Raw genomic sequence first — 13,291 nt, 5'->3', positions numbered from 1 at the left:
TCCTCCAGAGATACCACAGACTTCTTGGTTTATTATTTTATCTTCATGACGGTATTTATTCAGAAATGTCTTCTAAAACAAAAACTTGATGCCTTTACAGGACAGCTTTATTCCTCCTTAGCTTAAATGGCATCCAGAAACATTCTGCTCACTAATTTAGTAACTTCGCCAGGCAATTGGTTGATATCCTGGGATTTATTTCAGGATATCAAAATCAAGCATCAGCTTTCTGATGTTTACTTCAAAAAATATGGTATTCCACTACATATACATGTCCTACTTTGTGGCAGTCTGTCACTTAAAATCCAAATGAAATTGATTCAAACGTGACAAAATGTGGAGGAAAAAAATGGGGCATGAATACTTTAAGGGGACTTTGTACCTTGACAAAGTGAATGTCGCACCGACTTAATGCTTGAGAATGTACCCTAGTTGATGCGCAGTGCCATTGATGTGAAAATCCATTAGGCTTGCTTAATGTGGCAGGCACGGGAGGCAGCTGTGCCGTACGTGATGAAGCCCTGACACAGAACTTTCAATTACAAAAGCAGCAGCGTTGGTGTAAACATGGCGGTTCGTATTTATGCGCACTGGTGATGGCAGGCATACTATTATGGGACTATTTGTATTTTCTTCCTTTCAGACCATAAATGTAATTTCGCAAACACTCCGTGTGCTGGGTATTTACATACACTGCTCGCACACGGGTGTGTAGTGACGGGAACACGCAGCCGACTAGGTGTGTGGGTCCAAGTGTGTGCTTGTGCCAGTTATAGGTTGATGCCAGTGCCAGCTGACTGGTTGAATCTGTTCTCATCTCCCCTGTATTTAAGCCTTTGCTCTAAGATCAGTCGTGTGGAAAGGCCCCTGGCCCTTAAGTGCACAGGCAGACATTTTTATCTGTCTAGCCCTCCACTCTCCTGCTTTTTTTCCCCCTTCCCTGGCCCATTCCCCTGAACAGCAGCTATTATTTAAAGATGTGGGACTAGCTGTTTTTACACATCTTTTCAACAAAGTGCCTGCTCCCCCAACTGTCTTTGGTCGGTGACATAATGTCTGGAAGCAGACTGATCCCAGTGTATTATTTTGCTCTCTGTAAGGCAGGGATGAGCTGCTATTATTCATTACGTGCCAGATGAAGAATTAATCACACCCTTGTAGAACAGCACAATCCATTGAATCATAATATTAATATTTGGTAGATGTCCTTCATAGAAATTTTGCATGCCAGTAATATATGTGGCCTGTTCATTGGAGGCCACATAAAAATAAAAGAATAGAAATATACACTTGATCTACATTTTTTGGTGTTAAATTTGGCAAAGAATGATGAGCAGACTTTAATGAAGGAGAGGCAAGAAAATGGATGCATCATAATCGATATTGTAATTTTATTATCAAGCAATTGCATTCTTCTTCCCATGCCTAGCCAGAAGAGAATTTAAAATTCAGAGAGACCAGAAACGCTGCCCTTAAGTAACACCGAGTATTGAATTATATATAGATATATATAAAAAGGAAAGTAAAAAAAGACTTTTCTTCTGGTGATAAAGTTTTTAACCTGTGACCTTCTCACAAATGCATAAGCATTGTGTCGCCAGCTGTATAAGAGCAATAAAACTTTGAGAAAAGTCAATAAAGCGGTTAAGCTCGTAAACTTACTACGTGCACTCAGGTCCATCGAACACCTTACTGCATTACTTATGTCGTAAAAATTCACTGTTGTGCATTTTTCTTTGGGCACATCTAAAAAAAACTCACTGCTCACAAATAATGCCTTGCATTAATGTCATTAGATGATCTAAATCAGGCAGAACTTAAAAAGATCAAACATTAAAAATAAGTCTTTAATATAAAATCAACTATTCCAGTTTTTAGGGCGCAGCTTTATAAATATTCTGTTTAATGACATTAATTAATGTAATTAAAATTGTGCATTTGTTCACCGAGAAGGAGTTGTATGTTTACTAATAATTCTCTTTTTACCTGCAAAATTGTACAGTAACTTAAGTTTTATGACTAATTTACTGCAAGTTTTTTTATTTTCAAATAAAACAATAAATCAGATGGTGATTTCTAGTAATATGTGCTACCCTAATATTGCCAATATTTGCTACCTTGCTGCAACTTTGTTCTCGTGTCTCTGGGATTTATAAGTTACAATCTTGAATTTATTTTGTGAGCAAATTCTTTTCAAAAGCAGATTTTTCTTTTCAAGCTAAATGACACGACGTAGCTCCTGCCTTTAGGTTTTTTTGTAAGTATTTGAGATGTAGATGCAGCATCGCCATAATCATAAAACCTTAATCAATACACTAGTTTATTTTCAATCTTTTTAGTGATCAAAACCTGAGCTTATTAAAAGTGTGTTAGATACAAGTAAGAATACTTATTATTCCAGGATCTTGTGAATATTGCGAATCATTTGGATTTGGCAATGAAGAACTTTCTTTAAAGTCTAACTTCTCTTTCGTGTCTTGTGTGTGCGTGTGCATGAACGTGCTTGTGTGTGGTCTTCGAGCCTTTTTATTCTTCCACATCTTATTACCAACACTTTGTTCTTCTCACTTTTCCACCTCCTAACACTCACCTCTCATTTTCTTCCAATCTCTCTTCTGTTTCTTCCATAACACCTCAGCTACTACTCCCCCTCCCTAAGTTGTGATATCCTACACCCAACCAACCCGCCAGCCTCCCCCAAATCCCCTTTCTTATGCCGGACTTCTATTTCTCTTGTGGGAGCTTTATGTCTTTCTCTTCTAACTCAGGTTTTTTTTACTTTGTATTTGTCCGACCCTCTCCAGCTTGTCGCTTTACCCTACTTTCTGTTCACTCTCCCTCCTTTAGATTAACCTGGCTGCCTCCTCCCAGCTGCTCTGTTTTTCTTTCTTTACCCTTTTCATACCATCTGTTATTCGCATACAGCTCTTATCATTGTCATTTTTCTCTCTAACGCTCCTTTACCTCTTACAGTCTTCTCTCATCCCTCTTTTGCTACCTCCTCCGTCGCCCTTGTTGTTTGGGGGTTTCTATGCTCTTCAAAGCCCTTGGCTGCGAGCAGTAGATCACAGCGAGGCCTGTGTGAGTGAAAGGTTAATGGATGGCCTTTGAACATATATTGGAAGTAGGGGGTGGGTGGGCAGAAGGAGGGACATGCCGGGGCGGAGAGGCAGCATATTCTCTGAACACCTCCCTTTGAAGTATGACGCAGGTCGCTCTCATGTGCCTTTGCTTGTACATGGGGGTTGTGCCATTTTGTTAGTTCAGTCGTTCGCAGTGTTAGTGCAAATGTGTTTGTGACCATTTTGTTTATGTTTGCTTGTATTCATATATGTGTACAGGAGCACGTTAGCTTGCATGTATTGATTTGTGGACAACAAGCAAACTCCTACAGAAAAGAAAGGGGACTGTGCTCCTGTGTGTTCAGCCGTGTGATAGCCACATCCTTTCTCTTGTGACCTCTTTGATAACTTTGAGGCTTTGCATCATTGAAGGATTGTGTTTGTGTATTGGACAGTGCTGCTTTGAAAGCCAACCAAACACAGAGAAGCTAGCATTCAGCTTCTACCCACCGCAAATCTGGAACAAACTTCCAGAAAACTGCAAAACAGCTGAAACACTGAGTTTCTGTACATCAGGGCTAAGAACCCGCCTAATAAGAGTTGCTTTTGAACCATAATAAATAGAACATTGACCAATATATTCTACTTGCATTGATAATTTTGATAGTGACATTCATCAAAATGTAATGTTTGTCACTGGTTTCTCAATTGTTAACAGTATGTTGTTTTTATTTTTGTTTTTTTTTAATGATTTAAAGCTCTTTTAATTGCTTTGTTGCTGAAATATGCTATACAAATAAGCTTGATTAATTGATTGATGACTGACAGTTCAAATTTTGCTACATTACAAGCAACATTTTTTTTTTAATTTATCTGAATTTTGCTGATGAACTGACACTATGTGGTATACAATGGAAGAAAACCACTACATAGTATGCTAGCTTTTGTATTAATCAATTTAAAAACCTGAAAAGTGTTTATTTGCTTTTCAGCCCTGAATTATTCCTTTACTGAAACACATTGTACTGCAATTAGCTTCACAAATGTGCAGGAGTTCCCTACTGTGCACAGCTGAGACTGAAATGTTTGCTGAGCTCCAGGCACAGTGAGCAGCAGGTTCTCTTCTTCTGTGCATTGAAAACACCGGAAACAGTCAGAAAAAGACAACAAACAACTGAATTAAGGTTAAAACTGAAATATAAACTTTTATTTTGAGTTTTATATCCAATTCCAGTGGAGTCAGTGCCCCGTCTTTCATGAACCTCACCACACATCACCGACCTCCCCATAATATCCTCTGCACCAAACTTTATACTGGATATAATGCAGAATGGCAACAGCCAACTCAAGTCTCTTTTACTGGCTGGCCAGACGTGGTGGCATGATTTGCTACTCCACTGAACGTGTCTCCACTCCACAGTCCAGTGGCAGCATGTTTCACACCATGATATACTACGCTTTTTGTTGCACTTGGTGATCTAAGGCTTGACTGCAGCTACTTGGCCATCGAAACATATTTGATGAAGCTCTATCTACAGAGAGATCAGCCACAGGAGGTGGGTAATCTGAAGGTCACGTGAAGTTTTGAGGTCTGTATATATTGACTCTGCAGAAAGTTGGTGACCTGTGTAGTAGATGCACCTCAGTATCTACTGATCACGCTTGATCTATCACTCTGTGGCTGAGTTGCTGTGATTCTCAATTGCTATTGCTTTGACCTAAAACCACCAACAGTTGGCTGTGGAATATTTAATAGTCAGGAGGCATTGCTAAAATAAGGCAGATAATATTTTTCTAAAAATTTGAATTTAGATGGACATTTTTTCTTCTTTAAAGTTCTGTACTCACTAAATAGTGTTTCAATTTTCAGAGTATGGACTTAGTAGTTCAGATGTTTATTCAAGGTTTGATTTATAACCTAATAACCTAACCATGTTTAAACTTCTTCACAACTTTATCCCTTATCTGTCTGCTGTGATCCTTGGTCTTTACTAATGCTCTCTAAGAAACCTTTTAGACGGTCAGAGTTCAGCTTTATTTGTACAGAAATTAAATGAAATGCAGGTGGACTCTATAAATTGATATTTTGACTTTTGGCTATTGGATGCACTGTCTTTTATTTTGGGGTACCAGAGTACCACATAAATGCACACTCCACTTCACAACTCTTTTTTTTTTGTAAAAACAACAACAAAAATGTAAATAAAAATAGCATAAAACCATTCATAATTTCCTTACATTTTACAGTTATGCACTCATTTGTGTTGGTCTATTACAAAAATCTTAATGCAAGGTGTTGTGTCTGTCTGTATCAACCATGTCGTGGGCTTCGGTGAGGGTTTTTTGTGGACTATAAATTCATAATATCTGGCAGCGAGCTTTGGCTGACATCCAAGGACAAAGAGGAAAGAAAGGATAGAGGAAAAATAGAGGGATAAGGACAGATTAAAGAAGTGAAGCTGGTAAAACAGTGAGTAAAGGATTAGGATACAACAAAATTCCAAGAAGGTGGATTTAAAGGATGAATAGAAAAATATATATTGGTTAGATGAAGTGGTGGACAGATGATTAGATAGGCTAAATGAGAAATTTTGCAGTTTGGATAAATTGGATGAGGGATTGAGGGATGGTGCTGAGGTAAAAAAAAAAGAAAAAAGAAAACATTAAGTGCATTATACTGCAGATGAAAAGTAAAATAAGTATTTGAGGTATTCAGATGTGTAATAGGTTGAAGAAGACACAGGAGCAAAAAAAAAGATTAGTGGGTATGCATGTCTTGTAAAAGTACACACAGACACTGCCCACACATTCAGCACTCTGTCTTAGTATATAAGAAGGTTAATTAAGTCTTTAATACAGCAGCAGAACCAGTCGTTGACACTCATCTTTCCTAACAAGTCTCTGGATGCAGCCTGCAACTTTTCCAAATGCGCACACAAATCTTCCTAAAAGCCCCTCCACCCTTTCATTCCTCTCCTCATTTGTCCTCCTGCTTTTTCATCAATTTAATTTCTTCCTTCCCTCACTATTTTTCCAACTTTCCTATATCTGCCTCTGTCACCTCCTCATTTATTTACCTCCCCCCCTGGCTGTTTCCCTGCAGCACCTGCAGCCTTACTCCACCATAGTGTTTACATGAATCTATATGAATCTGGGTCTGACTCACCGTCTCCCAGCTCGCCCTCTGTAATGCTTGTTGGAAACACAGTACGGAGAAAAGTTATGTGAGGCCCGCTATATCGCTCCTCTCTCCGGGGAGATGGAGGATACTCTCCACTGGGTGAATCTCCTACTTTTTAGGCAGGCTGACTTTTATTTTGGGCTATGCTGTTTCGCCCCATTGAGGCGATTTTATTGCATAATTAGATGCCAGCACTAGCAATAATTTGGTTTGACAGTATGAGCACGTCTAGTCTCGCCTTCCCACTCAAGTTCGCGTGTGCGCGCGCGCGTGTTGTTTGTGTGTGTGCGTGTGCACGCGTGCGTGTGTGTGTGTTGTTCTGAGTCTCAGAGGCTTTTTTTTTTTAACTGCCCATCTTAATCTCTTTGCTTTTGCATGCTAGTTCCCCCCAGAGCAAAGTTTGTCAACACACACTGAGAGTTCTGGAGGTTGAGGATGGATGAGGATTGGTGCTTGTGTGTTTCTGCCTCTAAGATATGTATGTGTTTGCACAGGGATGTGTGTTAGCACTGGGGCATGTTGGGTTCTCTTATGAATGATGTAATGTTATGGACTGTGGTGTAATTCAGTTTAGTTAGCGGGTTGGGCCATAGAAGAAGTGTTGAGCAAATTGGAACAATAGAGATTTTGTTTCTCCCCTATCTGCCTTATTCCTTTTATGTCAGATCTCTTGTGCCACCATAAAAAAAGTGTGTAACAGTGCACTAGTTTCTAGTTTGTTTCTGATAACCTTTACTATATATGTTTTTTTTTTTTGTGTTTAGGGATGACTCAGCTCCATCCGTGTGAACATGTGCCTCTCTGGCCCGGCTTTGTGGTCTGACCTTACAGTTAAGCTGGTGACTCCACATACAGTCACTCCTCATCTCATCCTCTGCTTTGCCTATAGCAGTCAAAGGAGTCAGAGAAGAGATAGGATCCCAGCATTGAGGCCACCATTCCAACCATACGCAGAGACGCAAATGCACACACACGCAGTGTCCCACAAGCTCATACAGCCCCCAGCCTCAGCATCATCATGTTAGGCCTTTAGGTTTGTCTCAGAGTGTCACTTTGTCACAACTTCTCAGCTTGAAGGCTGCCTGAATGTGACATTTCTGGCCGCGCTGCCTGGGCTCGTCCACAGTGACAGGCCATGCTCCAGCGAGTCATTACACTAACTTGGAGTGCTAAGTGACTCGCTAAGATGCAGCACTAAATTGATAAAGTGGGGTAGAAATTGGTCTGGATAAATCTCATCGAGAGAAGGGTTTCTATCACAGACTTCTTGGCTCTGTTCAGTGACTGTAAAATTTACTGTACTCCCTTGGCAGCTTTAATGTGAAACCTTAAAATTGTAAGGACATTAGGTCTTTGGCTGGTGCAAATTATAATGGCATATGAAAATGTATGTCATAGACGTTTCTAACCTACCTACACTATTAGTGTTTAAGTTGGAATTTATTTTAAAAATGTATATGGTAAGGATCACATTTAAACCCGATTTCTGTTCTAGAATAACTCCTCTGTAAAAAAGGACTTCTGGCACTAGTTTTCCTATTTTCTGGGCTAATGGTTGCAAATTTCAAGGACTGCAGCAAAAGAGAGTCTGATTACTCCAAAACATAGTTTTCCAGTTAACAAGTCAGCCACGGGGTCACCGGGTTCCACAAGCTATATCTCCTATTGTGACTTAACTGTAGATGTTTTTACAAACGCAAGATCAACACTTTTCAATCTATTATTACTGAGAAAACTGACTATGGTGCTTTCAGAATGGTGCCATCAACTGGAATGTCGAAAGATGCTGTAAGTGATGGGAAAGTGTTCTTTCTGCAGTTGACCAGCAGTGCACAGCAGCAGATGGGAGTGAGGAACTTTTATGCCACTCTGACAACACTTCTGTCTGACAGCACTTCAGTTACTGTGACACTTTCTCTGGGATGAGATGAACCGAAATTGAAACCATAGGAATGGAATGTAGGGAAAAAAATTGTATGCCTTTAAAATTAACTTTTTTAAAAGCTTTGCATGACGTGACACAGACGATCAATCAATCCCGGCCATGAAAATTAAGAAATGTAGGAAAACTTTGAAAGTTCAGAAAAACTTCACACCGACACTGTAACAAATAACCGGAACAACACTAGATGCAGTAATCCTCTCTCGAGTTGCACGGAGTCTTTCCAAGCATTTTCGTTTTTGCACCTCTGTCCAGGAGCATGATATTAATGTGTGGGTAATAATAGTGGGGAAAGAATGAGTGAGTAACGACTAGTCTTGCTTGTGCAAAATTATGTTCTTGTTTAATGGTCTAAGCATCTATCAACCCTCAGGCTTTAATTGCTGTGTGAGGATAATGAGTCAAATCCAATCAGTTCTCTCTCTTGCTCTTAATTTGTATGGAGCTTCTACTTTGAAGCCAACCACTTGAAGCTTTCACACCAGCTGCCCTGGAGTAACACCAGGCTTCTGTCAGTGGGGTGTGTTTATGCATGTGACCTCTGTCTCTTGCACACCGACACATCCATGCAAATTAGATTGTATAATTGCCTGATTCAATAGTCTCACATGCGACAATTGCTAAGTGTGTATTGCAAATGCTGTGATTCATTTAGATGAGTCACAGTGTGACTTCAAGAAACTGCATTCACCTATACAAATGGCTAGTGCTAAGAAAGAGTCTTTGTCATTTAAGTAGTCTGACTGCCAATGCTAAATGGTCAAGTGTGTGTGCGCGTGCATGCGTGTGTGTGTTTGAAGAGATTCTGAAACCTTAATGGATTCCTGCAGAGTGAAGGACAATCGTTGCCCATGGCCAGTCCAAGCTTATCCTCTGCTCATCTCATCTCAGCTCAGAGCCAGCCGAATCTCGAGTTAGGCCTCGGGCCATCTGGCTGCCACTCACCACACACTCACATATACACGCTCACGCACACACACGCTGTCACACATGAGCGCACTTACGCAAATGTAAACAGTGGATCTTGCAGTTTCATGCTTGTTTGAGGATACACCACTTAAAAAATCTCTGCATGAATATGAGGTGCATCCGTCTTTATTTGCAGTGTGAAATCAAACCGTCGTCCTGTAAGTTGTCAGGAAGTGTTTGGACAGGTGTGAAATATGAAGGTGTGAAACTCAACACAATATGGGCAAAGTAGAGATTCGCTCCTGCCTGAAACAGACAAGTTACCATGGCTGATGCCACTGATAAAGATTAAATAATGGATATTCTCAGATATGGTTAAAAATATGTATTTACCCAATAGATGTCTTTAAAAAAAAGAAGGTTCACAAAATGCTTTCTGCTTTCTTTACATGTAAATTACCTCTATAACATAGTGTGGATTTTTACCAGGCTGTGATAGACTTGTCAATTGGCCAATGACTGCCTATTTTCCTACAACCTGCTCTTATGGTTTCATGCATTGATAATCATACTTGAGCCATCTTCCAAAGGAAAAACAAAAGCAGAATGGACAAAAGCAGTAACATGCAGGTCAGAGTTGTATAAAAACTGGGAATTGACAGGAATAACAAAAATTCAAAAATGTATTGATATGTTATGACTCAGCTGGTTGTGTTTATTTAAACCACTGAACTACAGCACATTTTCCATTTATCGTTCTATTAAACTAACACTTAGAAAAGTACTCATAACCCTTGACAGGCATCCTTGGCCCCTCTACTGAATTAGATTTTTTTTCAACCATCTGGTATGATTTCTTCATTTTGTAATTTTATTTTAATAAAATAATGTTTTAAAAATAATTTGCCGAATTAGAAGTTAATCTTTTGGACCATTAACTCCTAATGTTGTGTTACCTTGCCATCACAGTGACTGAGATGGCGGCAAAAAAATGGATTTAGAATCATAATTTGGCGATTGGACAGCCAGCATAATAATGTCCCATCTGGAATTACTGACTCAGTTTAACAACAAAGAAGACAGTAGCTGCAGTGTATTGTATCAGCTCCTCTGAGTCCCACATTTATCTATGAGTACCATTAATACAAATATTAATATGTGTATGAGAGCTGGCGAAATGCTACTGCCAGTTGCAGTGCAAAAAGAGAACCCTACGTTGTAAACACAGCAGAACTGATTGTGCTTACTGTCGTAGCATTAGTACAACTTTTAACGTTTTAACATTAGCATATGGGACGCCATCGCTTCGTGGCAAATTTATAATTCTGTCAGATTTGTTTTTCAGCAGAGTCTCAAAAACAACCAGGCAGCGTGTTTTATTTTGGGTCATCATTGGATACACAGGTTCTAAGATTACTTTGAAGATGTTGTTTTTTACTCAACCATCGAGATCAAGACGTCTGCACACCTCTACTCCCAATGCCGCTGTGGCTGTGGGCAAAGAGAAGGAGCTAGCATGGAGTTTTATAGTTTTGTGACAACTTGGGAATTCCAGCTGTGAAACTCCTCCTTCCTGGGAGATGACATGAAAATGATGTCTTTCTGAGATTAAGAGTTTTTCTCATTTTGTTTTGTTCTCTGTATGCTGCTCCATCCTCGTTCTTTCCCGTGGCTGGGCCCAGCGCTGCTGCTGGCCCTCTTCACTTCTTCCCTCCTCTTGGCGTATTATATGGTTCTAATTGCTGGCCAGCTGTACACTGCTGTGTATTTACACTGCAGGGTAGTTAAGAGAACAAGGCCACACACTGACACTACGCATTGTAATCCCACTGTGATACCACAACTCAGAATGTGTGTTTACATGGCGGTGTGTGTGCTTGATTGAAACATGCACACCGCTATGTCTGTGTGTGCGCTAATGTGCTTGTGTGGGGTTTTTTTGCATTTGAGTGTGGACTTGTTTGTCTGGCCTCGCCTGCTGTTTGCATCTCTGTGTGCTTTAATTAGTATGCGATTTTTGCATCAAGGCTTTTGTGATTTGGCACTGGCACTGCATGCTGGCGAGGCATAAAAGATCTGAAGTCTTTCTGTGCTAGTCATTCAGCCCAAATGGCTTTAGTTACACAACTGAACTGAAGTCCCTATTGCATAAACAAGTGGCATTTAGAAATATGAGCGAGTCCAAAGTGAGTGAGTCATATTGCACAGTTCCATGACTGAAATGACTGACACTGACATTAACCCAGATGGACACTCGTCCTGAATGGACAGCGTATGAAACTTAAGCAGTGTTAGCTCAGTTTCAGGAAGGGAAAGCGGCCTTGCTCTGTGTATTTTAGCACTAACAGTAAAAGGGGAGAGAGGCTGACTCAGTGTCCTTGTCCACCGCCGAGCCTGTCTTGCAGGGGGAGGTGCTGTGCAATGAAAGGCTCTGTTTATAAAGAACTTCCGCCTTATTAAAGTAGAACCAGTGCTGTCTGTCTAGATTTGACAGTACGCTCACAGCCAGGTCTGTACGTCCACGTCCTTCCCACTGACATTGCAAAGAGGATCTCAGTCAAAGACGTCTGGTCCTTCAACACAGCGGAGAGCTCTGCACCTAAAGGCTTCGGACGCAGGTTAAATCCCTATAACGTTCTCCTCTAGGAGGGGTTAGACATTTCAGAACCATGGACAGCGGCTCTCGCATTCACTGGCACAAGATTCAGTTTTAATTTCCAGTTTTCACAGTGCCTCTATTTGCATTTGTTGTTTTTGGTTTCCACCTGCACCGCAAAGGATGTTCATAGTCGTTTTGTTATTTTTGCGTGTGTGCCTGATTACATGAGCAGTTAAATGCACGTAGTTATGGAGAGCTAGAGAGACAACGAGTGTCTCTCTCAGAGCCTCTTTGCAGCCCTCTTTCATGCCTCTCAGTCTGGCTCAGCGATTAACCCTGAGTACCTCACTGTCCCATCTGACCCTTTTCCTCTCAGAGCCGCTGCAGTACATTGACATTCCTCTGAGTGGGCTGATTACTAGCAGTAGGTATGCAAATGGCGTACAAAGCTAAGGTGAAAGTTTGCAAAGACACTCATTTTCTGTTTATTTATTTTTATTTTTTTCTTGTTCCACTATCACATCCTCTTGAACTCCGGCTGCATCTAAATGTTCAGCTCCGTTGCATTGTTTAGGTGGAATAAACAAATAATGCTGGAAAGGACACTTTTTTTTTTTTTCCCTCTGCGGTGCGGGAATGAGCATCATAAGCTGTTGCCTGGTTGTGTGTAGGAGTTTGTTAACATTTGAAACTCTCACAGTTTGTTTCACAAGTGGTGCCATATCTCACTGGAGAAGCTGGTTTGGCTGCAAACCCCGGAATGCCAATATGTGATCTGTGATGTTCCAATGTGGAAATGAAACGGCCAGGCTGTGCATTACTACTCGTTGAATGCACTGCACTTATGGATAATTTGTATTTTACATCATTACTTGTTCAACCCGCTCTCATCAGACATTATATATATATTTATATATATATGATATTTACAACGATGCTGAATAATAAAAAGCCTTTTGAAGGTTTTAAGGTTTAGTGAATAATCAATAATCCGCTCTCCTTTTTTCCCTTTCCAGCTCTAAGCCGGTCAATGATGCCATTCGGTCTGATGCGCCGGGAGCTGGCATGTGAAGGCTACCCAATCGAGTTGCGCTGTCCCGGAAGCGATGTCATCATGATTGAGACGGCCAACTACGGCCGCACCGATGACAAGATCTGTGATGCGGATCCCTTTCAGATGGAGAATGTGCAGTGTTACCTGCCCGACGCCTTCAAGATAATGTCACAGAGGTAAGTATTGATTTGTTTGGATCTTGTGCATGTGTTTGTGCAGAGTCAGAGCCTGCTATTGGCAGAGGAAACAAGATACTATTTCACAGCATAATCCCTCAAGAATTCCCAGTTTTTTCGATGCTGCTGTGCGCCGTTTGGGCACCTGCGTCTTTTTGAAGGAACTCCAACCCTTTCGGCAAACAAACTATAAATACTTTTTTTTTCTTTTAAATAGCTGTATAACACCAAAGCTTTTGGTGAAATATTTAACTCCACGATAGTGTTGGCTCCTATTTAGTTCTGTGTGCATGCATGAGTGGGTGTAAGAGAATGCATGAGCTTGGGAATTGTTGCAGAAGCGTTTGTAGGGCTTCCCACTGTTGCTC

The 13,291-nt window shown here is 40.6% G+C and overlaps 1 protein-coding gene across 2 annotated transcripts in view; it reads left to right on the top strand.

Annotated features, from left to right (window-relative positions):
• Positions 1-13,291, top strand: part of adgrl1a (adhesion G protein-coupled receptor L1a) — a 104,193-nt gene that overhangs the window by 51,027 nt on the left and 39,875 nt on the right. For both annotated transcript variants that reach the window (XM_008416067.3, XM_008416068.3), the window contains exon 3: positions 12,710-12,923. In XM_008416067.3, coding sequence (XP_008414289.1) covers positions 12,710-12,923 — 214 coding nt within the window. The remainder of the gene's footprint in view (positions 1-12,709; positions 12,924-13,291) is intronic.

Source organism: Poecilia reticulata, chromosome 8, assembly GCF_904066995.2.
Source record: "Poecilia reticulata chromosome 8, P_reticulata-male-v2, whole genome shotgun sequence".
NCBI classification, from domain to species: domain Eukaryota; kingdom Metazoa; phylum Chordata; class Actinopteri; order Cyprinodontiformes; family Poeciliidae; genus Poecilia; species Poecilia reticulata.
The sequence above is the reverse complement of the archived record's forward strand: the minus strand, read 5'-3'. Positions and strand labels throughout refer to the sequence as shown.